This window comes from Marmota marmota, unplaced genomic scaffold (assembly GCF_001458135.2).
Source record: "Marmota marmota marmota unplaced genomic scaffold, marMar, whole genome shotgun sequence".
In the NCBI taxonomy this organism is placed as follows: domain Eukaryota; kingdom Metazoa; phylum Chordata; class Mammalia; order Rodentia; family Sciuridae; genus Marmota; species Marmota marmota.
The window spans coordinates 1,596,898-1,622,283 of record NW_026000101.1 but is presented as its reverse complement, the minus strand read 5'-3'; the positions used below and the strand labels follow the sequence as shown (position 1 = coordinate 1,622,283).

The 25,386-nt window shown below is 43.0% G+C and overlaps 1 protein-coding gene across 1 annotated transcript in view; it reads left to right on the top strand.

Moving 5' to 3' along the window:
* Window positions 1–6: 6 nt before the first annotated feature.
* The window catches only part of Snx30 (sorting nexin family member 30), a 101,356-nt gene continuing 75,976 nt past the window's right edge, over window positions 7–25,386 (top strand). The window contains exon 1 of the mRNA XM_015492194.2: window positions 7–51. Coding sequence (XP_015347680.1) covers window positions 28–51 — 24 coding nt within the window. The 5' untranslated portion in view covers window positions 7–27. The remainder of the gene's footprint in view (window positions 52–25,386) is intronic.

Genomic DNA, 25,386 nt, shown 5'->3' with positions numbered 1-25,386 from the left:
GACAGCACGCCCAGCCCGGACCTGCTGATGGCCCGCAGCTTCGGTGACAAGGTAAGACGCGTGGTACTGGGGACTGGGAGCCTCTTTCCACCTCACGGGGTGGGGGAGGATAATTCTGGAGCCGTGCTGTGCAGGGACCGCGCCCACCCTGGCGCCCCTTCCCGGGGTACGGGCGTGCCCTAGCCCCCAGAACCCTCTGCCGCCCCCGTGGGGTCGCAGCTGCAGGGGAGAGCGGCCAGGAGAGGAGCTTCTCTGGCTCTGACTGGTTGAGCTCGGTGACAGCTGGTGGGGAGGGGTCCTGCTTGCGTGTTGGGGCGGGAGGCTGCGTGCAGTGCTCAGCGCCTGTGTCCTGGGATGGGGTCCCAAGTTCCTCCAGGTGCATCCCTGGGGGCTGAGGTGCTGAATAACTTGTAGCGCCTCCAGTTTCCTGGGACTGCAAAAAAAAAAAAAGCCGGAGTTAATGGCTTTCCGGGGTAGGACTGGGCAGCCTCGGGCTTGCGGCGAGAACTGTCTTCTTCCCCACTAGTCATGTGGGGTGTGATCTTTGTTTAGGTTTTCTGTTTGCCCTGAGGAGTCACCTGACTCCGACCCTGGCCGCGGCGGGAGGACGAGTCTCGCTGTGGTTTTCTGTCTGGGGCTTCATTCACCTCCGACGGCCTACACACTGTTTAGGTTTGGCACAGGTTTTGTGGTTGATGGAGAGAAAGCTCGCCCTTTGACCTTCTTTGTGCAGAGAGAGGCTTCTGATTTTCTTAGAGTGACACAACCCTCCTGCTGCTGTGAGAGACTGCAAAGTCTTTTGCGGGGAAGGGAGGAGACGTCTCCCCAGTCCCCAAAGCCATTTCAGCCGTGAGCAGGACGTGAGCAGTGATTCTGTCAGTACTCCTGTTGCCTCTTGGTCATTAATTGCTGAAATTCGAATTTCAGCACTTGTGAGGAGGGACAAGCACTAGGAGGATTTTCTCCTCCTAGTTAAAATACTAAATGAATTCTTCCTTGTCTCAATATTAACGAAATCAGGAGACATAATATTCTTCTCCCCTTAGATGGAGGGTATGTGGTACAATAAAAATAAGTATGAGAAAATATAATTTGATGGGTTTACAGCTAGAACGATCCTGAGCACTCAGATTAGTTAGGGAGTGGGACTGATGTATCTCCTAGAGGTCTGTAAAGCATTAGGAAGAAGAACACTTAGGCTTGGTTTTTTTTTTTTTTTCTTCATTTTATAGAAGATATATAGAGTATATGAGCACTTTCGTAGCTTGGAAATATCTTGCACGTATTTGACATTCAAAAACTAATTGTTGAATGGCTAAATGAATACTGTGTTGTTTCTTATGGACAGAGAAATTGATCTTAAATGGACCTCTATAGGATAGGAATTGAGGTTAAACCTTCTGATTTCCTTCTCAGTTCTGTGTAGGATAGTGAATCAATTATCTATTGCTTGTAACAAGTCCCCAAAATATAGTACCTGGAAATAATGTCTGTGGGTCAGAAATCTGGGAGTAGCTTCTCTGGGTGGTTCTCACCTAGGTCTTTCAGGAGGCTGCAGTGATTTGAAGGCTGGATTGAGGGAGAATCCGCTTCCAAGTTCACTCATGTAGCTGTTGGCAGGCTTTAGTTACTCTGCGTGGGGCAATTTGACATGGCAGCTGGTTTCTCCCAGAGTCAATGAGCCAATCTTATATAACTAGCCTCTACTGTGTTCTGTGGGTCACGTAGACCAACACTGGTACAATGAGGGGAGAGGGTATGAATACCAGGGAGTGAATACCAGGAGGTAGAGATCACTGGGGCCATCTTGGAGGCTGTTTAAAATATGTGCTTAATGATTTGCCCGTGGGTGACACCTGACTTAGCAGCGTGATTGTTTCATTAATAAGTTCTTGGAGGGCGTATGCCCTGTACCACCAAGATCTGGGTGGGTCAGGAGTGAGGCACAAGTCTGATTACTGATGGCTTCCTTCCCAGGATCAGTTCTTTGAGAGAGACAATCTTGAAGGCACTGTTATTAATTATTGGACAGCTATGGGGAGGATCTAAATAACACCAGTCTCAAGGGCCTGATTTATAGTAAGCCACTTTTCCTTAGAGGCTTAGCATTGTAATTTCCTTTTCTAACTGGGAGTAACATTTTCCTCCAGGTGTTCTTGTGAATTTCTATAGAGAGAAGCTAGCAAGTGGCAGAGGTGAGTCAGAACAGGAAGCCTACTCTTTGCCCTGCTTTCTCTTGCTTAGGCAGCCTGGGGGTCATTGGAGGGCAGGTGGGTAAGTCAAGTGCTGTGGTCTTTGAAGTCTGTTTTCTTGCCTCTTTGGATTTTAGGGTTGTGATGACAAGGAATTGGGGTTGAAGAGTGAAGGTTTGACAGGCTGCCCTCAGTGTATAGTTATTATGCAGAGGAGACTTGGTTCTGTGGCACAGGGTGGTGCTGTGAAATAAGATAACCTGGCCTCTTGGTCCAGCTGACACTCTGAATGGCCTCTTAGTGCTCAAGTAGGGCAGAGACCAAATATGGTGGATGCTCCATCCATAAAGTTCTCAAATCATTCAAACCATGGGGTGATGGGGGAATTCTTTATATTTCCCTAGGGTTGCTAGGGTTAATTCTTCTGATGCCAACTAAACCCACAGGCCTTATATCATTACATCTCTCCTCTCTAACTAAAATTGTAAATAATTCACTTGATGTATTTGTCCTCTTTTTACTTTCATCCATGGATTTCATCATGTTTCTCCTCTGACTCAGCCTCTGATTTCTGTATGCCTTCCAGAAGGGAATACCTAAACCCTCTTAAGCCCTGTTCTGTGACTAGCACCTCTTCCCATATCCCCACCCTCTTTACTGAACTTGTCCTCCTCCTTCCTGCCCCCTTAGGTCACCTAGATTTCCCTGAAGTCTTAGAAATGGAGGTGTCTTTTCATTCTATACTTCACTTAAATCAGAGCCAGGAGGTGGGCTTCAGGGTCCTTTCCCTCCATTCTCCATTGCCTTTTTTAAACCAAGGTCTGGTCTTTTGAGGATCATATCATTTTTTTTATTCATTAAAAAAAAATAGGACTTCCTCTGAGCTAGGCCCTGTTCTAAGAACTTGAGATGAATAAACCAGCCCAGGTCACCCTAAACCTGCCCTCAGGGGGATACATTTTGGTGACTTTGTACTATATTATGCAGTAAATGCCTTAGAAAAAAGAAAAAGTTGAACAGGGAGGGGGTGGGTCTTCAGGATCACTGGCCGTGGGGAGGGGAATTTGGGTAGGCCTTACTGAGACTTGACGGAAATGAGAGAGTCAGCAGGTGGATGTTTGGAGAAGTGTCAGGTGGAGGGCAGCCGGAAGCAGAGGCCTGAGATCACAGGCCTGGTGAGTCAGGGAGACCTGGAGGCCAGCATGCCTGGGGCAGAGTGAGCCTTGGAAACTCACAAACTAAGGGGCACAGAGGAATCAAATTGCATTTGCCTTTGGCAGCGCTTCCCTGAGGATTTTGGCCTTGACTTTGAGTGCCACAGAAAGGGGGCTTTCCAGGGTCTGGAGCCTGGTTGGACTCTCATGGTCAAAGGAGCAAACAGGCTGTGGAATTGGGAATACCTTGTTTGTGCTGCAGCATTAGGACTCCTTTAAAGGTCAGAAACCAAAGCATACTGATGAACCAGAGCTGGGAAAAGTCTACTGGTTCCTGTTGAAGAGGCCCAGGGACTTTGGCTTCAGGAATGGCTGGAACAAGGTATCCAGATGATGTTGGAATCTGTCACTTGCCATCTCTTGGCTCTGCTTTCTTCTGTACTAGCTTTTTTTTTTTTTTTTGCCTCCTCAAGCTAGTGGAGGGATATGTTCCACAGACAAGCTTCACGGCTCCAGCAGAGAGCTCCTCTTTCCTGATAGTTCCAGTGAAAGCTCTGGGCTGGTGTCTTGTTGGCTTAAATTGGGTCAGGTACCTAAACCTGTCTTTGTGACTCAAATTGCTCAGACCTGATCTGAGCGCTTTAGCTTTGTAATGAGGAGAGGGATTTTTATTTTTTCTACAGTAGTGAAGTATACAAGTGAAGCATTTAAAAATGTCTGGAGATTTTAAAGAATAAAATAATGTCCGTACAGTTTAAAGAATAATAAAATGAATGTCCATAATAAAACATAGACTATTACAAATACTTTGGAAGCCCCTCTGTGCTTAGGAAGGAAAGAGATGATTTTCACAGTAAAATCAAGGTGGGGGCCTAGCTCAGCCCTGGAGTACTTGCTGAGCATGCCTGAGATCCTGGATTTGACTCCCCAGCACCAAACAGCAACAACAACAAAAACCCAAAGTAAAATCATGGTCTTCCTGTAACCAGAAGGAGGAGGAGTGCACGAAGGACAAGCAGGAAGCACTGAGTGTTCACTGCTACCTTTTTCTTCCCTGTAATTTTCTTTTTTATTATTTTTATGCTGTGCTGGGGATTGATCCTAGGGTCTTGTGCATGCCAGGCAAGTGCTTTACTGCTGAGCTGCATCCCTACCCCATTCCTGTCATTTTCTAACTTCATTACTGTTCACTCTCATTCATTAAAATCTTTAGCCCCTCAACTTACTGTCCTTTCAAAGCACATCCTCATCTTAGAGGGCTTAACCATTCACATGACTGATCTGTCCGAGTCTCCAAAACTATCAATTTCTTGCCCTGTTTATCTCTAATCACTTTCACCATTTTTATAGTTCATCTGCCTTCTCTCTGGCCACACCCTTATATTATAATACCTACAATTAGTCCAGCTCTGAAATAATGCTATTAGATACCTTTAAAATTTTTATTTTGTGTATTTTAGGCATATAATGTGATGTTATGGGATACATAGAGGTAGTAAAAAAGTTACTGTAGTGAAGCAAATTAGCATATCTTATCTCACACGGTTACTCATTTGTGTGTGTGCATGGAGGGCCAAGGGCAGCTAAAACCTACTCACTTTCTAGCCCAGTGGAGACCCTACTGTCAACCCCTGAGTGTGCAGACCCCCTCTGTCACTCTTAGAATAAGCTCTGTATCCTCGCCCAAAGGTTCACGTGTTGGGTACATGGTCTCCGGGTGTTGGTAGCGGGAGGTGATGTGAACCTGTTAGAGGTGGCTGAGTGAGAGATCCTTGTGTCTTCGGGGTCATGACCTATTGTGGGGTCCCAGCCTTTCTCTCTGCTTCCTGGCTCAAGATGTGACTTCTGACTCTTACACACATACTCCCTCTACCACCCCACTGTGGGCTCCTCACCAGAACAGAGCTAATGCAGGTGCCATGCCCTTGAACTTCCAATTCTGAGCTAAACAAACCTTTCTTCCTTCCCCCGCCCCTCATGCTGGGCATTGAACCCAGGGCCTTTTGTGGCTAAGCGTATGTTCTACCACTGAACTACACCCCAGCCTAAATTTTTTCTCTTTATAAAATGAGTTGCCTCAGGCATTTCATTGTAGTAACTCAAAGCTGACATTAAGCCCTCTCAACTGACTCATTCCTATTCATGTTTAAACATCCTCAAAGTGAATATGAAGAGAAGTGCCCTGTCGCTCTCTGTCCTCCATCTCATGCCCAATTTTGTGATTCCCCTTTATACTCTTTGAAAGGAAGGTTTGCTGTTCTTACCTCTACTCTGCTAACCTCTGACTTATTGCTCAGCCTCCTGCCCTCTGGTTTTGAATTTTGCTATTCAGGGACCGCCCTACTCTCTTATTGCCAAATTCAGTAGGTGCTTCCTAGGTCTTATCTCACCTGGCTTCTTGGCAGGCAGCACTTGATCCTGCTAAAGTACTTGCCGCCCTTGGCTTCCTGTTTTAGAGTGTGCACTCTGGAGTCAGGTCATCTGGATTTGAATCTCAGCTTCACCACTTATGATCTGGGCAAATTGCTTAACCTCTCTGAGCCTCAATTTCCTCATCTGTAAAAAAGAGGGTCACAGAAGTACTCTATAGCTTGGTTGATTTGAAGATCCGAGAGTTTGCACAGTAGTGCCCTGCACATCAGGACGCTTTAATCAATGTAAGGTGGTGGTTATTATTCCTTGATATTCCAGATTTTCTTTCTGCATTTGTGTCTATTTGTCAGTTTCCATGTCTGTTGCAGTCCCATCAGGGAATAAAAAAGACTGAAGGTGCTTTGTATGGAGAGGCTGTAGTACGGGTAATTAGTCACTTAGCGGGTGGAAAACCTAAGATGTCAAGGGCAGGCGAGGAGCCCAGAGAGCAGCAATGGCAGGAAGCTGCCCTCACCCTCAGGACCGGAGACACAGTGAAGAAGGTGGTGTTAGCAGGAGCCGAGAGCTTCTGGGGGAGCTAGCCTGGAGGCGGGGCCCCTGAAAGAGCTGGAACCACAGAGGAAGGGGTCCTGGAGGGGAAGCTGCACGGCCAGGGACACTTGCTGGAGAAGAGGGGGGGGGAGTTGGGCACTGGGGAGAAACACCTGGCTGTTCTTGTCCTGCCACCTGGTCTTTCCTGTCTTTCACTGGCCCAGTTGTGGTCCTGAGTGGACATGTGCTCCAAGGGTCGCCCGTCCATCTTTCCCGAGATTAGTTAGATGGGTGCTGAGGGAAAGGCTGCTTCTGTTAGATGGTGAGCAGCTGTTTCCTGAGTGGGTTATCGTGCCTGCCTAAGGATGAGCCAGAGAGGGAAGTGGAGCCCAGAGGGGAGAGGGGCAAGCACGTGAATTCTGGGCCAGCTGTGCCTGAGCTTAGCCAGGCTTCCTGGTCACAGGAAGTAGTCAATTCCCTTTTGTTTGATTTATTACTTAAAACTCGGGGGAAAAAGTTTGACAGTATATTTACTTTGAAATATGGAGTGAAAATTTAGTTTTACTTGGGGAATGTTGAGGAGGGTGTGTTTAATTCCTGTCGATCAGACCCATTATTAAGGTATATGTCTGCGCATCGGTTCAGGTGGCAGAGGTGTGGCTTCACCGGTTCATGAGGCTTGAGGAGACAGACAGGTGTGGGGTGGGCTTAGGTTTAAGGTGGTGGTTATTATTCCGTGATATTCCAGATTTTCTTTCTGCATTTTTGTCTTAGCCCACCCCACAAATAGACAGAAATGTAGAAAGAAAATCTGGAATACAATGTCAAGGAATAATAATAAATGCTAGTCCAGAGAAGTGATGCTCAGATTGGGAAGCAAGTGTGATGTGTACAGATGCCTGTCGTGTGGTCTTATGAAGCCAGGAGTTCAGGAGCACAGCTCCCAAGGTGGGGTTGACTGTGCTCGCAGGAGGAGGATTGGGTTGGGCCATGTGTGGAGAGAGGGTCAGAGCATCTTGAGGGGGGACTGGTGCACGGGGACCTGGGTAGACAGGTCAGGAGGGGACTACAAACTGTTCTGAGTGCCATGATGTGGAGGTTAGCTCCTTTCTTTAGGCAGCAGCAGCCTCAGAGGGTCTTTGAGCAGGAAAATGTGTGATCAGCGCTTAGGATGGGGAGGGACTGGCAGTGAAGAGGTACAGTAGGAAGGGGTTAGCCTGGCTCATGTCTCGATGGGCAAGGTGCACCTTATGCAGTCGAGGGGGAGAAATAAGGAATGTCCACACGCTTCTGCCCTTTTCAATGCTTATTCACTCAAATCACTCAGTAAAATTTCACTCTATGGGTTCTTTTTTAAAAAATATTTATTTTTTTAGTACACTATACCTTTATTTTTTTAATTTTTGTGGTGCTGAGGATCGAACCCAGGACCTCACATGTGCGAGGCCAGTGCTCAACCCCAGCCCCCACTCTGTAGGTTCTTTTTTTTTTTAAATTTATTTTTTAGTTTTTGGCGGACACAACATCTTTATTTGTATGTGATGCTGAGGATCGAACCCAGCGCCGTGCGCATGGCAGGCAAGCGCGCTACCGCTTGAGCCACATCCCTAGCCCCACTCTATAGTTTCTTAATCAAGAAAATGACAATCCTCAATGCTAGGCACCAAAATGGACATAATCAATTCACAGCAAACAATTCTAGATTGATTCTAAGCATTGCAAACACATTTAATCATGCCAGGCTCATGACAGACATTCCCTCTGCAAGCTAAGCTCAAGTGTCACATCAAAAGTCTCAAGCCTTAGGCTCTAAGTCCAGCAGATGCACACTCACTCAGACCATGTGATCAGATCAGGAACCAAGGCAGGCTTCTCCTGGGGTGGAGCTGAGTCCTTGCCACACCAGAGTCAAGAGGCTGCTGTAGAGTTTGAGAGCCGTGGGAACAATGCAGAGGATGAGGCAGATGAGAAGAGTTGGGATGTCAGTCCAGGTCCTCCTCAGGCTCTCAGGCTTGTGTGCATCAGTGTCGGCTGGCTGAATGTCTATTCATTTGCTCCATCATTTATACTAAATTTGGGGGCTTCTGACCACCCTTTCAATCCCTATCAGCTGCTACTCGATTTCTCAGTGACATCATTTGTCCTGAGGTTAAAGCATCTGGTCTGGTGGTCCCCGCCCTGATTTTCTTGCTTTTATCAGGGGAGGGCAACAAGCCAGAGACACTCTGAGTTTGTCAGGGTGGAGAGAAGTGACTTGTTTGTGCCTGAGGGCCATGCTGGAGGGCTCCATAGTGGTACCTGGTGAGATGCAGGTTTCAAACTGGAGTTTTAAAATGGAGTTGCTTAGGCTAAGGCCTAAGGCCATCCTTACAGCTGAGGTTGGAGTTGTTGCTTGGGAGAAGGAAGATTAGTAAAGATGATTACTTTTGGTGTCCAGAGGAGGACTGGTTTCCAAGTCCAGGGGACTAATGCTCAGACTGGGAAGCAAGTGTGATGTGTACAGATGCTTCTCATGTGGTCTCATGAAGCCAGGAGTTCAGGACAGAGGTTGTCCAAAGCCGGCTGCTGGAAGCCTGCTTGAACAAATCCCATCTCAGGGAAGTGCTTCTTTGTCAAACAGGCGTGTAATCCCCACAGTTCCAAACAGATGGGAGTGGGAGAAGAAGTGAGGCCAGAGTTTAGACAGAGTGGATGTTGAAATGAAAGATGTGACAGCAGTTTGAGGATTGAGCTTTGGCGGAGGCAAAGGAAGTATGTAAACATTAGCATGGCCAGGGCCACAGATGCATGTGTGATCCACTGGGCTTGTTTATTAGGTATTAGATCATACGGTGTTTCAGGCCTGCCTTGCCCCGCAGAATTCTTCATTTGGCTACCATAGAAGGGAATCAGAAATTAATGCCAATGTGTGTTTTGTGTGTACATAGAGGCAGGGTATTAATTCCCAAGCACTTGCCAACCTGCCCCGTGTGGGCAAAGTAGGTTTAGCAGCCAGATGAAGCAGTTAGGCTGAGAAATGCAGGTGCTGGGGCTTGGGAGTCAGGTCACTGGGTACTGATAAGGGGATATACAGATGGGGCCCCAACAGCATCTGTTACAGTAATTATGAAAGTGATGTGTATGGGGAATAAAGCAAAGGTGACCTTGCTTAGGAAGAGAGTGGCTTTTCCAAAGAAGATAATGTTTGCACTGGAGAATGAAGTAGATGGTTTACAAATGGACAGAGGTAGGAAGAGCGTCTGAGGCCCCCAGAACCCCTCAAAACCCAGAATGGGTCATCACTTAGCAGTGTCAAGTAATGTATGTTGTGCACCAGGGGGTCAGAAAGGGATGCCTGGAGAGGTAGAAAGCGTGCAGATTGTGCCCTGTAGTGACAGATACTAAAGCCTGAGCAGTCTAGAGGTTGGTCAAGTGTCACACAGGGCAACAGCAGGACCATGTTGGTGGTTTTAAGAGTTTTAAGAGTTCCTAGCATAGATTGGGTAGATAGAGCCTGGCTGTAGGGAGTCCAGGGAGGAGGCTGTTGCAGCAGGAGATGGGGGCGCGCAGGGTGGGGGTGGGGTGGATGGGGTAGGGGGTAGTATTAGACTCGGGAGTGTATTGGTCAGTTTTTTTTGTTTTTTTTGCACATGATAGATACCCAACTTGCATTAACTTCAACAAAAAGCCAAACCTGTTGACAGGCTCATTTAACCAAAGGAATGAGCGGAACTTGTGAATGCCACTGAGGTATTCACTGAGGTCTGGTATTCTCAGACCAGTTTGGTGCATGTCAGGAATCATGGCAACTGGTAGACATCTTGCATTCCTCACATTATATAGCTCTGCCTCCAGAGGGGTTGGGGAGAGGGCTTCTCTTCCCAGGGAAGAATGTCTTGGACTTGGAAATGCCCATCCTCAGACCAGACCAATCAATTGGACCTTGAGAGTCATGTACTGTGATTGGTCCAACTTGGCTCAGGAATTTTCTGGGCCAATCACTTGTGGCTGGGGGAGGAGTCTGAAGATATAATTGAGCTCTATTCCAGCTACAGGATCCCAAAGGCAGTGGTGAGGTGTGCTGGACAGGTGACAAAAGATCTCTACAGGGGAGACTCTGGTCATTGGCATTGGTGACTGGCTAATGATGATGGCATATGTAGGTAAATGGATGGAGTTGGAGAAGATAATGGTAAGTGAAGTAAGCCAATCCCAAAAAACCAAATGCCGAATATTTTCTCTGATATAAGGAGGCTGACTCATAGTGGGGTAGGGAGGGGGAACATGGGAAGATTAGATAAACTCTACATAGGGAAAAGGGGAGAGAGAGAGAGGGAGAGGGCAGGGGGGTAAAAAAAGATGATGGAATGAGATGGACATCACTACCCTAAGTACATGTATGAAGAACACCCAAATGGTGTGAATGTACTTTGTAAACAAGCAGAGATATGAAAAATTGTGCTCTATATATGTAATATGAATTGAAATGCATTTCAAAAAATTGAAAAAAATGTGAAGAGAGAGCTTACAGAATGGGAGAAGATCTTTGCCACCTATTTCTCAGATAGGGCATTAATATCCAGAATATATAAAGAACTCAAAAAAACTTAACAAAAAATCAAATAACCCAATAAATAAAAGCAAAGAACTAAACAGGCACTTCTCAAAACAAGAAATACAAATATCCAACCAATATATGAAAAAATGTTCAACATTTCAAGCAATTAGAGAAATGCAAGTCAAAACCATCTTGTCAGAAAGGCAATTATCAAGAAAATTCATTTTTTTAAAGCATCCAATTTAGTGGTTTTTAGTATATTATTAGACACCCTGTACCTGCTAGCAGACACTCTGTTTCCTTTACTACCAACCCCTGGCAACTACTAATTGGCTTTCTTTCTCTGGATTTGTCTATATTGGATATTTTTTATAAATAGAATTATAGCAATAGGTGGCCTTTGAGTCTAGTTTCTTTTGCTTTGGCTAACGTTTTAAAGGTTCATTTATGTTGTAGTATATATCAGTACTCAATTTTCCCTCAGCTATATTGAATCATGGTTGATACAAATGAATATATTTAAGATGTACAATGCAATGTTTTAATATATTTATAGATTATGAAGTGATTACCATAATTAAGCCAATTAACATGTCCATCACCTCATAATTACTTTGATGATAGCACTTGCGATCTCCTTTAGCAAATATAAAATACTTTATTATTATTTGCAGTCACCATGTTGTATGTTAGGTCTCAAGAATTTATCATATAACAGAAAGTTTGTACCCTTTGACCTATCTCTCCCTCTTCTCCCTACCCACCAACATTATTATTCTTTTTATGAGTACTGTTCTATTTTATGTATGAACCATATATTATTTATTCATTCATCAGTTGATGAATATTGGGGGTATATGTACTTCTTTGGGGAAAAGATACTAACTGTATTTTATATAATTTCATACAATAATTTTGACATTTGAGGTTAATGGTAATTTTAATCATTTTAAGTGAATGTACAATAAGATGTTTTTCATTGACTTTTTAAAAATTGTCGTAACCATTTATAAGTGTGTAGTTCAGTAGTGTTAAGTATATTCATATTGTTGTGCCACAGTTTTCTAGAACTTTCTCACCTTGCAAAATTGAAACTGTGTACCTGTTATATAACAACTCCCATAGCTATCCTTCCGCTAGGATTTCCTTTTTTATATTCCATTATATATATATATCATGTTTTCCATTCATCCAGTGGATGGTATGTCACTTTTGCCTCTTGGCTGTTGTGAAAAATGCTACAATGAGCATGACTCTGCAGGTGTCCCTTTTCAAGCCTTTTGGATGTATACCTAGAAGGGGATTGGTGGATCATATGTGATTCTATTTCTAATTTTTTTGAGGAACCTTCATTCTGTTTTCCAAAGTACTTGTACTATTTTAGAGTCCCATCAACAAGGTGCGGGGTTCTGATTTCTTCACATCCTTCTTAAGGCTTATTATTTTTTTCTTTTTGGTACCAGGGATTAAACCTAGGGGTGCTTAACCACTGAGCCACATCCTCAGCCCTTTTTTTGTATTCTATTTTGAAATAGGGTCTTGCTGAGTTGCTTAGGGCCTTGCCGAGTTGCTGAGGTTGGCTTTGAACTCATGATCCTCCTGTTTCAGCCTCCTGAGCTTTTGGGATTACAGGCATGCCCCACTGTGTCTGACCTTTTTTTTTTTTTTTTTTTTTTAATGTTGTCATCATAGTGGGTGTGAGGTTATATCTTATTGTGGATTTGTGGATTTGATTTGCATTTGTTTGTTCTCTTTGTTTTTTTTTTTTTTTTGGAGTCTGGGTCTCAGTATGTGCTCTAGAATGGCCACCATACTCCTGCCTCAGCATCTGGAGTAGCTGGGATTGTAGGTGTGTGCCACTATGCCAGGCTGTTTTGTATCTTTTCATATGCTTGTTGACCACTTGTATATCTTTTTTGGAGATGTATCTGTTCAAGTCCTTTGTTCATTTAAAAATTAGGTTATTTGATATTTTTGTTATTGAGTTTTGGGAGTATATATATTCTAGATATTAATCCCTTATCAGATATGTGGCTTGAAAATATTGTATCTCAGTCTGTAGTTTGCTTTTTTATTCTATTGATTGTGTCCTTTGCACAATTTTTTTGTTGTTGTTGTTGCATAAGCTTTTGGTGTCCTCTTTAGTAAATCATTGCCCGGTCCAATGCTATGAAGCCTTTCCCCTATGTTTTTTTCTAGGACTTCATAGTTTGAGTCCTGTGTTTAGGTCTTTTATGCATTTTGAGTTAAGTTTTTGCGTATGATATAAGATAAGAATACAACTTCATTTTCTCAATACTTGTTGAAAAAGATTCTTTTTCCCCATGGAAGGTGCATATGCTTTTAAATTTCATTCATTTCTTTCTTTTTCTCCCACATTTGTTATTGGTGCGTTTGATTGTACATAATTATGGGATTTGTTATTACATATTGGTACATCCACATGGTATAACAATATAATTTGGCTGGTATCACTCCCCCGCCTCCCTCACATTCCTCATCCCTCTCCTCTACTGATCTCCCTTGATTTTCTTGAGATCTTCCCCACTTTTCTTTTCCTTTTTCCTCTCTAGTTTCCACATACAAGGAAAAGCCACACCCCCAGTCCTTTTCGTGTTTTATTTTGAAACAAGGTCTTGCTTAGGGTCTTGAGTTGCTTAGGCCCTTGCTAAATTGCTGAGGCTGACTTTGAACTTGTGATCCTCTTGCCTCAGGCTGCTGAGCCACTGGGATTATAGGTGTGCATCACAGCGACTGGCTATATTATTTGCATTCTTGATGACTGCCATTTTGAGTGGTGTGAGATGAAATCTCAGTGTAGTTTTGATTTATTTTTCCCTAATTGTCAATGATGTTGAAAATTTTTTTCATATTTGCAGCTCATTCATTTCTTAATTTTATATATATATATATATATATATATGTAAATATACGTATGTGTATGCACATCTATGCCCACCTTATTATAATCCTGGAAGTGCTGGGATCAACTTATTCTACCAGAGTTTGAGTACCTTCTTATAACATGTAAGCATTATTGGGAATTAAATATCTAAATTCTGAAAATGTCATTAGTTTGGCACAGGTCATTTCTCAGATATTCCAGGTAATTCTTCAACCTAGAATTTATTTAATTAAAAAAAAATCACTCTGATCCCCCTTACTGTAATTAAAGTAAAAGTGGGTGTGCAGTTGGCTGTTTCATTGCAAAGATGGAAGCTTGCACCTTCCCCAGGACTGTGCAGTTAGGACAGAGGTGTGTTCTGAGGAGCTGGTCTTGTCATCCTGCTGCCGTCAGCATCTATGCTGGGAAAGTGTAATATAGCCGCTTCCTCTGAAGCACCTGTTCAGGCAGATCTTGTTTATTTCATGACCTTCATCAGCAGTTATGAAGGGCACTTGGACTTTTGTTCATTCCTCAGAGATTTATGTGGGCCTCTCTTGTGCCATGCCTGGGGATGTGTAGTTACATAACCACGGCCTTACCTTGTAGGCACCCAAGGTCCAGGCAGGAAATACAAGTGAAAACTGCCCTTAATATGATGTAAGGGACGTCTCCAGAATGTCATGAAGGGGGATCAGAGTGATTTTTTTGAGTTAAAGAAATTCTAGGGTGAAGGAGGCCTTGGGTTACCTATTTCAGATAACAACTGCATTTTGTCTTTTAGATTAAAGGTCAGTTTGGGGTTTTCAAAGAGAATTTGCATGATTACTTTTTGGTTTCATGATTATGGGAAATTCTTTATTTCTTTTCAGCCCTTAGATTTTCTTAAGTATATAAAGAACAGTTACAGTTAGTGTTCTTTATCCCTGTATCCAAGATGAACTACATAGTTTGTGGGACCCATTGTAAAATTAAAATGCGTGGCACCTTTTAGGATAAGTATTCAGTGTTCCAGAATGGTGACAGCAAAGCATTAAACTCAGTGTGGAATCCTTCTGAGTACATGGTCTGCCCAGCTGCATAAGATCACATGAATACAAAGCTGGCCTTGAATGTATCCTTGGAGGAACGGGTTTCCAAGTTCTGTAAGATCCCCTCTTATTCATGCTGGTGTTCTAGGTCTGCCCTCTTCCCATTTTCTGGAGATGTTTGAGAATGAGCTGGGTCCTTCGGGTTTATGTCTTCAGTCTTGGTGGACTGTGGGGCCTGCCTTGACTACTCCATCCCCTGCCTTCCATCAGCCTTCATTACAGCATTCCATTTGTAGAAAAGCTTAACGTGCTTGCTCTCCCCGAGGCCCAGCCTGTTATATCATATCTGCTTGGCCTGCTTTTCATTTCCCTTTCTCTTCCCTTTGTTCTTGTCTCTTCTGCATCAAGGGTGTCCGACTCATGGTCCCTCGGTTACCCTTGCCTTCTCCTGGAGGTAATAGTACTGTGTGTTCTGTAATCACCGTTAGCATTTATGGAGCCCTGGCTTTGAATGGGAGCTTTCCTGCATTATTTCAGTGGACTACTCAATGGTGTAGCTACTATCACATTCCCCATTGACACAGGGAAAATAGGCTTTGAGAGGTGAAGTAACTAGTCCGCAGTTACAGAGCTAGAAGAGAGTAAGGGCTGTTCTCTTTTTTGGGGGAGGGGGACTACTGGAGATTGAACTCAGGGACATTCAACCACTGAGCCACATTCTCAGCCCTATTTGGTATTTTATTTAAAGACAGGGTCTCACTGAGTTGCTTAGTGCCTCTTTGTTGCTGAGGCTGGTTTTGAACTCATGACTGCCTTGGCCTTCCGAGCCACTGGGATTACAGGTGTGCGCCATTGTGCCCAGCTTCAGGACCCATTCTCGTAACCACCATCTTCATACAACATTGGCAATGAACTGAGTATGTTACTTTCCCCCCCCCCAGTACTTGGGATTGAACCCAGGGCCTTGCACTTGCTAGGCAAGTGCCCTACTACTGAGTTATCCCCAGCCCTTTTTATAAATTTTATTTTGAGACAGAGTCTCACTAAATTACCCAGGCTGACCTTCAACTTGTCACCCTCCTGCCTCAGCCTCCTGGGTCATATTTCTTATATAGAGCTCAATCTTCAGGCTAACCTCTACGTCTTAGCCTGCGTCTCTCCCTATCTCAATTCCATTTTTTTTCCCCTTTGGCTCTCTTTCCACAGTGTACCTGTCTACCTTGTTAGAGGAGTTTTCAAAGGCTGCTACCTCACTTGCCCTGCCACCACCAGGCTCCTTGGATGAGTAGTCTCTCCATTGCTTCCATCTGCCTCACCATCTGTCTCCTCTTGCCTTAACATGCTTGTGTGGTCCAGGTCTTGCCCCATCACTCATGGCTTGAAGAGATCCAGTACCTGTTTTTGTTTTTGCTGTAAACTCCCAGGCCATCAGAGCTGCAGAGGCCATGGAAATCATCTACTTCAAGGCCTTCCTTTTTTTTTTTTTCTCTTTTCTCTAGTGGACGAAACTGTGGCCCACACAGAAAAGTGATTTTGCAAATCAGAGTTACCCAAACAGCTTATGACAGAGTTAGAGTTGGACCCAGCTTTTCAGACCTCTGGTAAAGGGTCTGCGTTAGTTTTGTGTTAAGACCAAAATACCTGACAGGGACAACTTAGAGGAGAGAAAGTTTGTTTTGGCTCATGGTTCCAGAGGTTTAGTCCATGGTCAGCCACGTCCATTTCTTCAGACCCAAAGTGAGGCAGAACATTATGGTGGAAGGGAGGGTGTGACAGAGGAAAACCGCTCCATCCTTGGAAGCCAGGAAGCAGAGAGAGAGAGAGAGAGGGAAAGGGCCTCAGGGAAGATGAACCCTTCTAGGGCACGTCTCCAGTGCCCAGCTCCTCTGGCCGCGTCCCACCTGCCTACAGTAGTTACCACTCGGTCCATTCAAACTAGGATGGACTGATTAGGTTACAGTTCCTAAAATCTAATCCTTTCACCTCCGAACATTTCTTCATTCATATAGGAGATTTGGGGAAACACCTCATATCCAAACCATGACAGTACCTTTCTTGATTGACATGAACCAACCCTCTCCATTTTTCCTTATTCTTGGTCCTTTCTCAGGGTCACTTCTGGTCACAGCTGTTTTTCTGGTACATAGCAGGTGTTTGGTAAGTGTTCACAGAATGGGTTGACTGTCTTTTTACTTGGTCCTCCCTGGTCTGCCTCTGCATCCCTGTGCTCTCCCTTTTTACCTACCCAGCCCTGGTTCCCAGTCTTTGATCATTCCTCATAGACCCTATCTGGATGGCCTTTAGTTGGGCTTACGAGTCTCACAACTTCATTTCTAACTCCTAACTCATCTGTCAAACTTTTCTGTGATTCTTGTTTTTAGTACCTCATTATCACTGTGTGTTATGATTCTTTAAAAACCACACTTCTCTTCCTGAGACTCCCCTTCCTGCACGGGCATCACTATTCTTCCATGTTTCTTCGTTTCTGTCATGACTGTCAGTGTCCGCATCAAGCCTGTGATTGGCAGGCCTTGCTGTTTGGTGTGGCCTGGTCCCCTCTCCTGTAGACAGGGTCTCCCTTCCTCAGGTTCTGGCTTGTGTATGCTGTTCCCGTCTGCTGAGACCTGCAGTGGCTCTTCGTTGTTTACTCAGTGACAGTCTGAGTTCTTAGCCTGACTTTTTTTTTTTTAAACAATACCTTGATTTCACTTATTTATTCTTATGTGGTGCTGAGAATCAAACCCAGGGTCTCACACCTGTGAGGCCAGCGCTCTACCACTGAGCCACAATCCCAGCCCCCCACTTTTAATATTAGTTGTTGACAGACCTTTATTTGATTAATTTATTTATATTTATGTGGTACGGAGAATCGAACCCAGTGCCTCACACATGGTAGGCAAGTGCTCTGCCACTGAGCTATAACTCTAGCCCTTTTGTGAGCAGGGACCCATTCACCTCCAAGATCCTCTCTTAGGAAGTTATGTCCCTGCCAAATTATTTTCCTCTTGAGCTGCCTGGCATGTCATGTGAGTTCTTCAGCTCAGCTTTGCTAAGCCTGTTTCCTGTATCTGTCGTCTAGTACAGTGCTGCTCTCTCATCCAAGACCTCTAAGGGATGCCTAAAAATATCCATAAGGCCAAACAAACTCTATTTATATTATGTTTTTTCTCTCTATATATGTACCTATAATAAAGTTTAATTTTTAAGTGCGGCATAGTAATTAACAATAACCAATATAAAATAGAACAATTATAGCAATATAATATAATAAGGCTTATATGAATATGGTCTCTCTCTTTGGGTGTGGTGACACATGCTTATAATCCCAGTTGCTTGGGAGGTGAAGGCAGGAGCACCACAGATCCCAAATGTTTTTGTGCTGTAAAACTGTAGAGTGCTGTTGACAGCAGGTAACTGAAACTGCAGATAAGGCAAGATCATAGTATTGCATTGGAACTTTGTTGCCCAAGTGTAGCCCAGGACTAGGTGCACTGGCATCATCTGGGAGGTTGTTGAAAATGCAGGATCTTAGGCCTAATTCCAGACCTACAGAGCCAGAATCTGCATTTTAATACAATCCCTAAGTGAATTGTATGCATGTTAAAAATTGGGAAGCCCTGTTTTAGAACAAAGTTAGCAGTCTTGACTACACATTCAGATACTCTCGGGACCTTTTTAGACAATACTGATGCCTAGACCCCAGCTCTAGAATTTTGGGTCTAGTAGCATGATCCATGGATAAGTTTTTTTTTTTTTTAAGTTTATTTAGATTATTCTAATGGGCAGCCAAGATTGAGATCATTTTCCTTCAGATAATTCTCTGGTTTACCCAGAGGGAATTTGCCTTCAGGAAAGCACACCTCCCTATTCATCCTCCATGGTAAGAGTAGTCTTCTATATGATTGATGGACGGAAGCAATTTGGCAACATCTGTCAAAATAACACATACATATTTTCTTTGATTTAGTGATTCCTTTTCTATCTGTGTCTAACCTACATATAAGCTGGCGTATGAAGGGGAGGACTGTTCTTCTGTCTGCAGTCAGTATCCCTAACCACCTCTGTCAAGGTCACTGGTCTTCTCATCTTTTCTTTACTTAGCACCTGCTGTGGGGCAGGCCCTGGTCATATTCCTTCCCTGAGAGAAAGGCTCAACAGCGAGCTCCACTCCCAGGAGCGTGGTGTCAGGGCTCTCTTCCCTTGTCGGTGCAGCTGTTTCCCGTGTGGTTCTCGTGTGGTCATCCTGAGGACACAGGCAGAGCATCTCTGCTGCTGGGCGTGGATCGTGTGCTACCCTGGCTCAGACAGGAAGAGCTGAGCCTTCACTTGGCTTCTGGGATTCGCACTTGTGATTCCCTTTGTGCCTTACTGGCTGTTCTTCTCAGCCTCTTCATTTCCCTATCTCTAAATATTAGAATGCTCCAATACTTAGTTCTGATGTGGCCTCTTCATCTGCGTGGTGCCCATAAGCAATCTCATCTATCTTCACCATTATAAATACCATTGTGTACTGGTGACTCCAGTAAAAAACCCTCTTTTGAATTCCAGATTCCTATCTCCCACTGCATTCTTGACATCTAGAGCTGCATCTCCAACAGGCATCTCAAGGTAGCCTGACTGGACTGCTCTTAATTCCTTCTCGGAGATAGAGAAACCACTTCTCCCAGTTTTTCCTGTCTCAAATTGGTGCCTTCATGATTTCTTAGGCCAAAACCCCTAAAAACCTCAGATAACCTTGAAGTTATCCTTAGTTATTCTTTTTCAGTCCATCAACAAAACCATTTGAACTATAACCAGAATCTGTTCCCTTGTAACTGTCTCCACTGCTGCTTACCTTGACCCAGTCATCCTCATCTAAATCCACAGAATCCACACAATGCACGCCTGCATTACTATTATATCTTAGTAGCCAACTCATTAGTCTTCCTGCTTCCCCCTTCCTTAGTCTGTTATCCACACATCAATCAGAGAGATTCTTTAAAACACCCAAAGCATAAGACCTATCATGTCTTTGCTTGGCCTTTGCTTACAACCAGAAACTTTTCAGTTCTCTGTACCCTTCCAGTTCTCCTCAGTCTCCAAGGCACTCCTGGCTGCTCCTCTGTCCTCCACCCACTGTTTACCCCCTTGTCTCAGGCCTTTTGCATTTACTATTGCTTCTGCCTAGAATGTTCTGTGCCCTGATCGCATCAGGGTTCATTCATTTATTTCAGTTGAGCCTTAAGTAGTTTTACAGCAATTTACCCTTATCCATGGCTTTACTTTCGTAGATTTCAGTTATACAGTCAATCATGGTCCAAAAATATTAAATGGAAAATTCCAGAAATACACAATTCATTAATTTTAAAATATATACAATTATGGATAGCACCCAGGACATGAATCATTCCTTGTCCAGTGTATCTGTCTTGTGTATTCTACCTTCTCATTAGTTACTTAGGAGCCTCTAGGTTCTCAAATTGACAGTTGTGGTACCATAGTGCTTGATTTCGAGTAACCCTTATTTTACTTAAGAATGGCCCCAAAACACAAGAGTAGTGCTGTTGGCAATTTTATTACAGCACATTGTTATAATTGTTTTATTTCTTTAATAGTTATTATTCATCTCTTGGTATGCCTGTCTCTGTGAAGAGGGAGGAGACATTGAGCCCAGCCACACTAGCTCTTTCCCTTTCTGGTTTCCCTCATAGCAAGCCTTACTCCAGTTAGGAGTTTTCCCCACAGAGAGGGCTGGCCACCTTTTCAGTAAGTGGAAACGAAGAATGTTTCTGTGAGGTGATTGTTAGTCTTTCAACTGATACCTCTTCTCTTTTTCTTTTTTTTTTTTAGTTTGAGACAGGATATCGCCTGAGAGTCTCCCTAAATTGCCAAGGCTGGCCTTGAATTTGCAATCCCCCTGTCTCAGCCTCTTGAGTCACTGGGATTATAGGCATGTGCCCCCCTCCCACTGGCCTGTCCTGCTGTTTTCCTCTCCAGGTGTGTGGAAAGGCCTGTCACATTATTTTAGGTTTTCTTGAAGCTTTTTGAGTAACCCAGAAAGTATCTTTTGTAGTATCCTGAACTAGACACTGTTTAACTTTAGTAATGAATGTGTTGTGGCACTGACAGGTGCATCTGCAGATTTCTGTTCAAATGTCTCTAGTGATGATTTGAGCAAAATGGTTACTTTTCCACTTTCAACCTGACTTGAGGAATGAGATAGCCATTTTTTTTCCTCAAATTATTCTCATTTTCTTAGACCTTACTGTATCCATTGCTGAGTGTGAATGGAAAGGGTTATATTTCCAAAAGATATAAAAGATATATTGCATTGTGCCAAGATTATAATTGTAGAAGCAGGGTTTGTATGTCACATAGATCAGTGTTGGTGTCACATAGGTGAATGTATTTTCAAGTGTTGACTTAGGCTTGTCTGCATCTTAATTGACAAGCAAAAATACAACATTTTCCATTTTAAACTTTTTTTCCATTGAAATTAAGACGAGGCTGTTAAAAAAGTCTCACTGCTGATGTATTAGTGGATCAAGGCAACTTCATCTATCTATAGTTGCAGTGACTGGGTAGAGAATCTGTTCACTGTGTGAGAGAATGTCTCCAGCAGCTGAATGAATTAAGTTTGTTTGCTACCAAATATTTGTTCCAAAGTAAGGAAATCAGTACACTGTGTGAAGGAGTTTAGAACTATTACATGTGGAGACGTTATTTAGAGCAAGGTAGGTCAAGGGGTTTGGAACTGAGGAGGAGGAATGGACCTTTGGGAGTCTGCTGAAGGAGTCTTGATATGATCACTTCCTGGCTGGTAAGTCACTTCCCCCCTTTGAATTGTGGTTGTTTCATCAATAAGATGGAGATAGTTCCTACCTCATAAGGGGTTGTATGAGATTATGTCCAAGGGGGTCCCAAGGCTGTTCTCATAAGTGACTCTCATAACTCATGCAAATGACATATTTTAGATGTCTGCAAAAGAAGCCTCTTGGCCTGTCTCTGATAGGTCCTGGTAGTGGGGATAGGCTAATCCTGCCACGGGAGGGGTACCTAAAGCACTCAGGAAGTAAGAGATGAAAGAAAAGAAAGACCGTCCAGAACAGGGAGGTTGTAGAGTGAAGGTTTATTATAAAACTGATTGCATTATAGGAAAGAGGGAGAAAACCCAGCTTTTGAGAAAAAGTGCATAAATTGAGGGGAAGAAACTCCTGAATCAGCTCTCGGATCCATTCACTATGACTTCAAGGCCAAGTCATAGAGAGCTTTAAAAAGTAAAAGAATCTGCAACAGATATTTACAGTGGTGTTATATTTACATTACCATTTGATCTGATTGTTATTATGATATCATTATGGCAAACTTTTTCATTTCCTCTCTTTTATTTGATTTTCTTCTTGTTTGAACAAGAGTGAATTACCCGTGGCTCATTCAACGTGATGATGTTGAAAAGCAAGAGAGGAGTCTTTCTGATGTGTGAGTTACATACCTGGAGAAGAAAGGGTTATTTCAGCTGGCAAGAATTCTTTCCCAGAGGAAATAGATGAGAGAAATTAGACTTAATCAGGAAGTCCATATTCCATTCACTTATTCATCAAATATTTATCAAGTGCTGGGTAATGTGCTAGGTTGCTTCTAGCCACATCCCCTATGGACAGCCATTGAATTGCAGGGCTTTTCAGGTTCCGGTTTCTTTTCTTCTGCTCCAAGATTGAAATATGAAGATCTAAGAGTCTGGGGTTGTGGTTCAGTGGTAGAGCCCTCGCCTAGCGCGGTGCGAGGCCCTGGGTTCGATCCTCAGCATCATGTAAAAATAAATAAATGAAATAAAGTTATTGTGTCCAACTACAACTAAAAAATAAGTATTTTAAAAATATGAAGATCTAAAAACAAAATTATTGTTCTTTGCAATTTCTCATTGTCTATTGCCATTATGTAGGAAAGCTGTATTTTTCATATTTTATCTTGCATCTAGCCACCTTATTGAATTCCTAATGTGTTTTGAATAATTTAATTCATTATCTTAGAAAATGTAGACTAACTTTTATTGCTTCTTTTCAAAAGGTTTTTTATTTTATTGTGTTAATCTAAACCTGTGTAAATCACTGAGGGCCTTCTTGTACCTTGTTAAAGGGAATATATTGAGTATTTTCCCATTATATATAATGTTTGCTATTGGTTTTTTGTCAAGTTAAGGTACTTTTTATGTGTGTGTGTTCTGGTAGTGGGATAGGAATTGCCCTCAGGAGCCACATCCCCAGCCCTATTTTATATTTTATTTAGAGACAGGGTCTCACTGAGTTCTTAGCGTCTCGCTTTTGCTGAGGCTGGCTTTGAACTTGCGATCCTCCTGACTCAGCCCTCCAAGCTGCTGAGATAAAGGCATGCACCACTGCGCTGAGCAAGTTTAAGATAATTTTTTCTATTCATAGCTTACTATTAAAAAAAAAAAAAAGTCAGCGGGCTGGGGTTGTGGCTCAGTGGTAGATCACTCACCTAGCACGTGTGAGGCCCTGGGTTCGATCCTCAGCACCACATAAAAATAAAATAAAGATATTGTGTTCATCTACAACTAAAAAATAAAATGTTAAAAAAAATCAGCAATGAATGAAATGGGTTTAGTAAAATGCTGTCACAGTATTTGTGGATGTAATTTGAATTTTCCTGTATTAATCTTTTAACCCATTTTTTCCTCCATCATCTTAGATGTAGAACACTTATGAAAACTTCAGTTGAATATACACTTAGGGTAACTTTGAAATAATATTTGAATATTTATTATGTTTGCAGAATTTAAAACTTGGGACTTAATGGGTTAATATGGTCAATTGATTTCTTAATACAGAACTAATGTGTTTACATTTATAGTTAGGATAAGTGCTACTTGGTCATAGGTTCAATTTGGTAATACTTCACATGGAATTTTGAATTTTTTTTTTCTCTTTAGTATGCTTTCGTTTCTCTCCCTTTTCTCCAATTCTTGACTTTGGTTTCATTGTTTAAGTTTGCTTTCTTCAAGTTTATTTTTCTCTATGGCTCTATTTCCTGTTTCTATTTGACTAATGTTTATAATTATATTTTTCAACCATAGGCAGATTGAGTTAGTATCTGTAGCTTTCTCCAAAGCAAAGAGAGATCTTTGGGCTTGTTTTTACTTCCCCTTCTAGATATTATTAATATCACCCTGAATTTGATTGTGACTTTTTTAAAAATTAATGTTCTTCTGTTTAACGAGTACTTTTCTTAACAGTTGCTTCAAACTTGACAGAAACATAACATCATTAAGCTAATTCTTTTTTTTTTTCTTTTTCTTTTTGCAGTTCTGGGGATTGAACCCAGGGCCTTGCATGCTAAGCATGGATGCTCCACTACTGAGCCACAATTCCAGCTCTTGATTTTTTCTTGAACAAACTTTATTCTGATTTGTTTTTCAATGCACAGCATTATGTCTATAAGTTAAGATAGGGCGGACAAGCCCTAGATATTATGCCTTATACAACAACACCTGGGTGTGGTATATACATTATTCTTTTCTCCTCTGCGTGGAGATTTTTCAGTCCACCTTTGCCCTGCTTGCAGGGATTAGGTAGGTGTGAAACGAGGTAAGGGGTGGGGAGAGAATGGAGACCAGATCCTTGACCTTGCTCTTAGGCAGCTTTCTGTGGGGCGGTGGGGCTGTGGGGAAGATAATAAGTCAAGAGGCTGATAACAAGTCAAGACCCTTCTCAACTTAGGAAGTGGGAGAAGAGTTGCCCTGCAGATGGAGACTTTCCTAGCTGTTCCTAAAATATTCCTTCCTGTTTTGTTCTTCAACTTGTATTAGCAACTCAGCACTCCCAAGCCCTTTGATCACCTCCATCTTTCTTTCTGGGGCTTCTTCTTCCTCCTTGTTGTCTCTGAATCCCCATCCCCCGCCCACCCGCCCCAGGCTCCAAGTAGAAAATTCTGTCTCTTTCCATATCTAGCATTTCCCACTGTGGCCCATTTAGGTTTTGGTTTCTCAACTTGGGTTAAATGCAATTTTTTTTTTTCTGTGAATTTGATCCTGTCTGCTGAATCTCTTCCAGAAATTCCTCAAAGTTTCTTATTAACTGATGGCATCCTTCCCTGTGTCCTGGATTCATTTTTATGGGCCAACTCTTCCTTTTCTATTTCTTTTGTCATTTCCTGGGAACTTGGAGGGACCCAGGAGTCAAACAGAACTCAGCTCATCGTTGTGCACTTAATGTGTCTCATGGCTTTCCGCTGGCAGGGACGTAACAACCCCTCCAGCCAGTTTCTCTCCTTGTTTATTCCCCTTTCACATCATTTTAATAACAGCAGCAGCCATTTATTTGAGTGTTTGCTGTGTGCCCTGCATCATGTCATAGCTATGTAATTGTTCTTTCATTTTTTGGCCCTGTTTTGCAGGCAGACTTTGTTCTGGTTGTGTTCTGCAGCATAACAGGCCATCCCAAACTAAGGAGATTAACACAAAAATTTATTGTTGTCTCTCATGCTCTGTGGGCCGACTGGCCTCAGGTGTTTTTGTCTTGGGAGTCTCGTGCAGTTGGAGGCAGATGTCGGCTGGTGATGCAGTCAGCTGAAGACTGGTTTCCCAAGATGACTCACGACTGGCGCTTGATTGGCGTTGCCTATGTGATGTAGTCATGTGGCTCCAAGCATGGCGGATGGTTCTCTAGAAGGCATGTCCTAACAATGA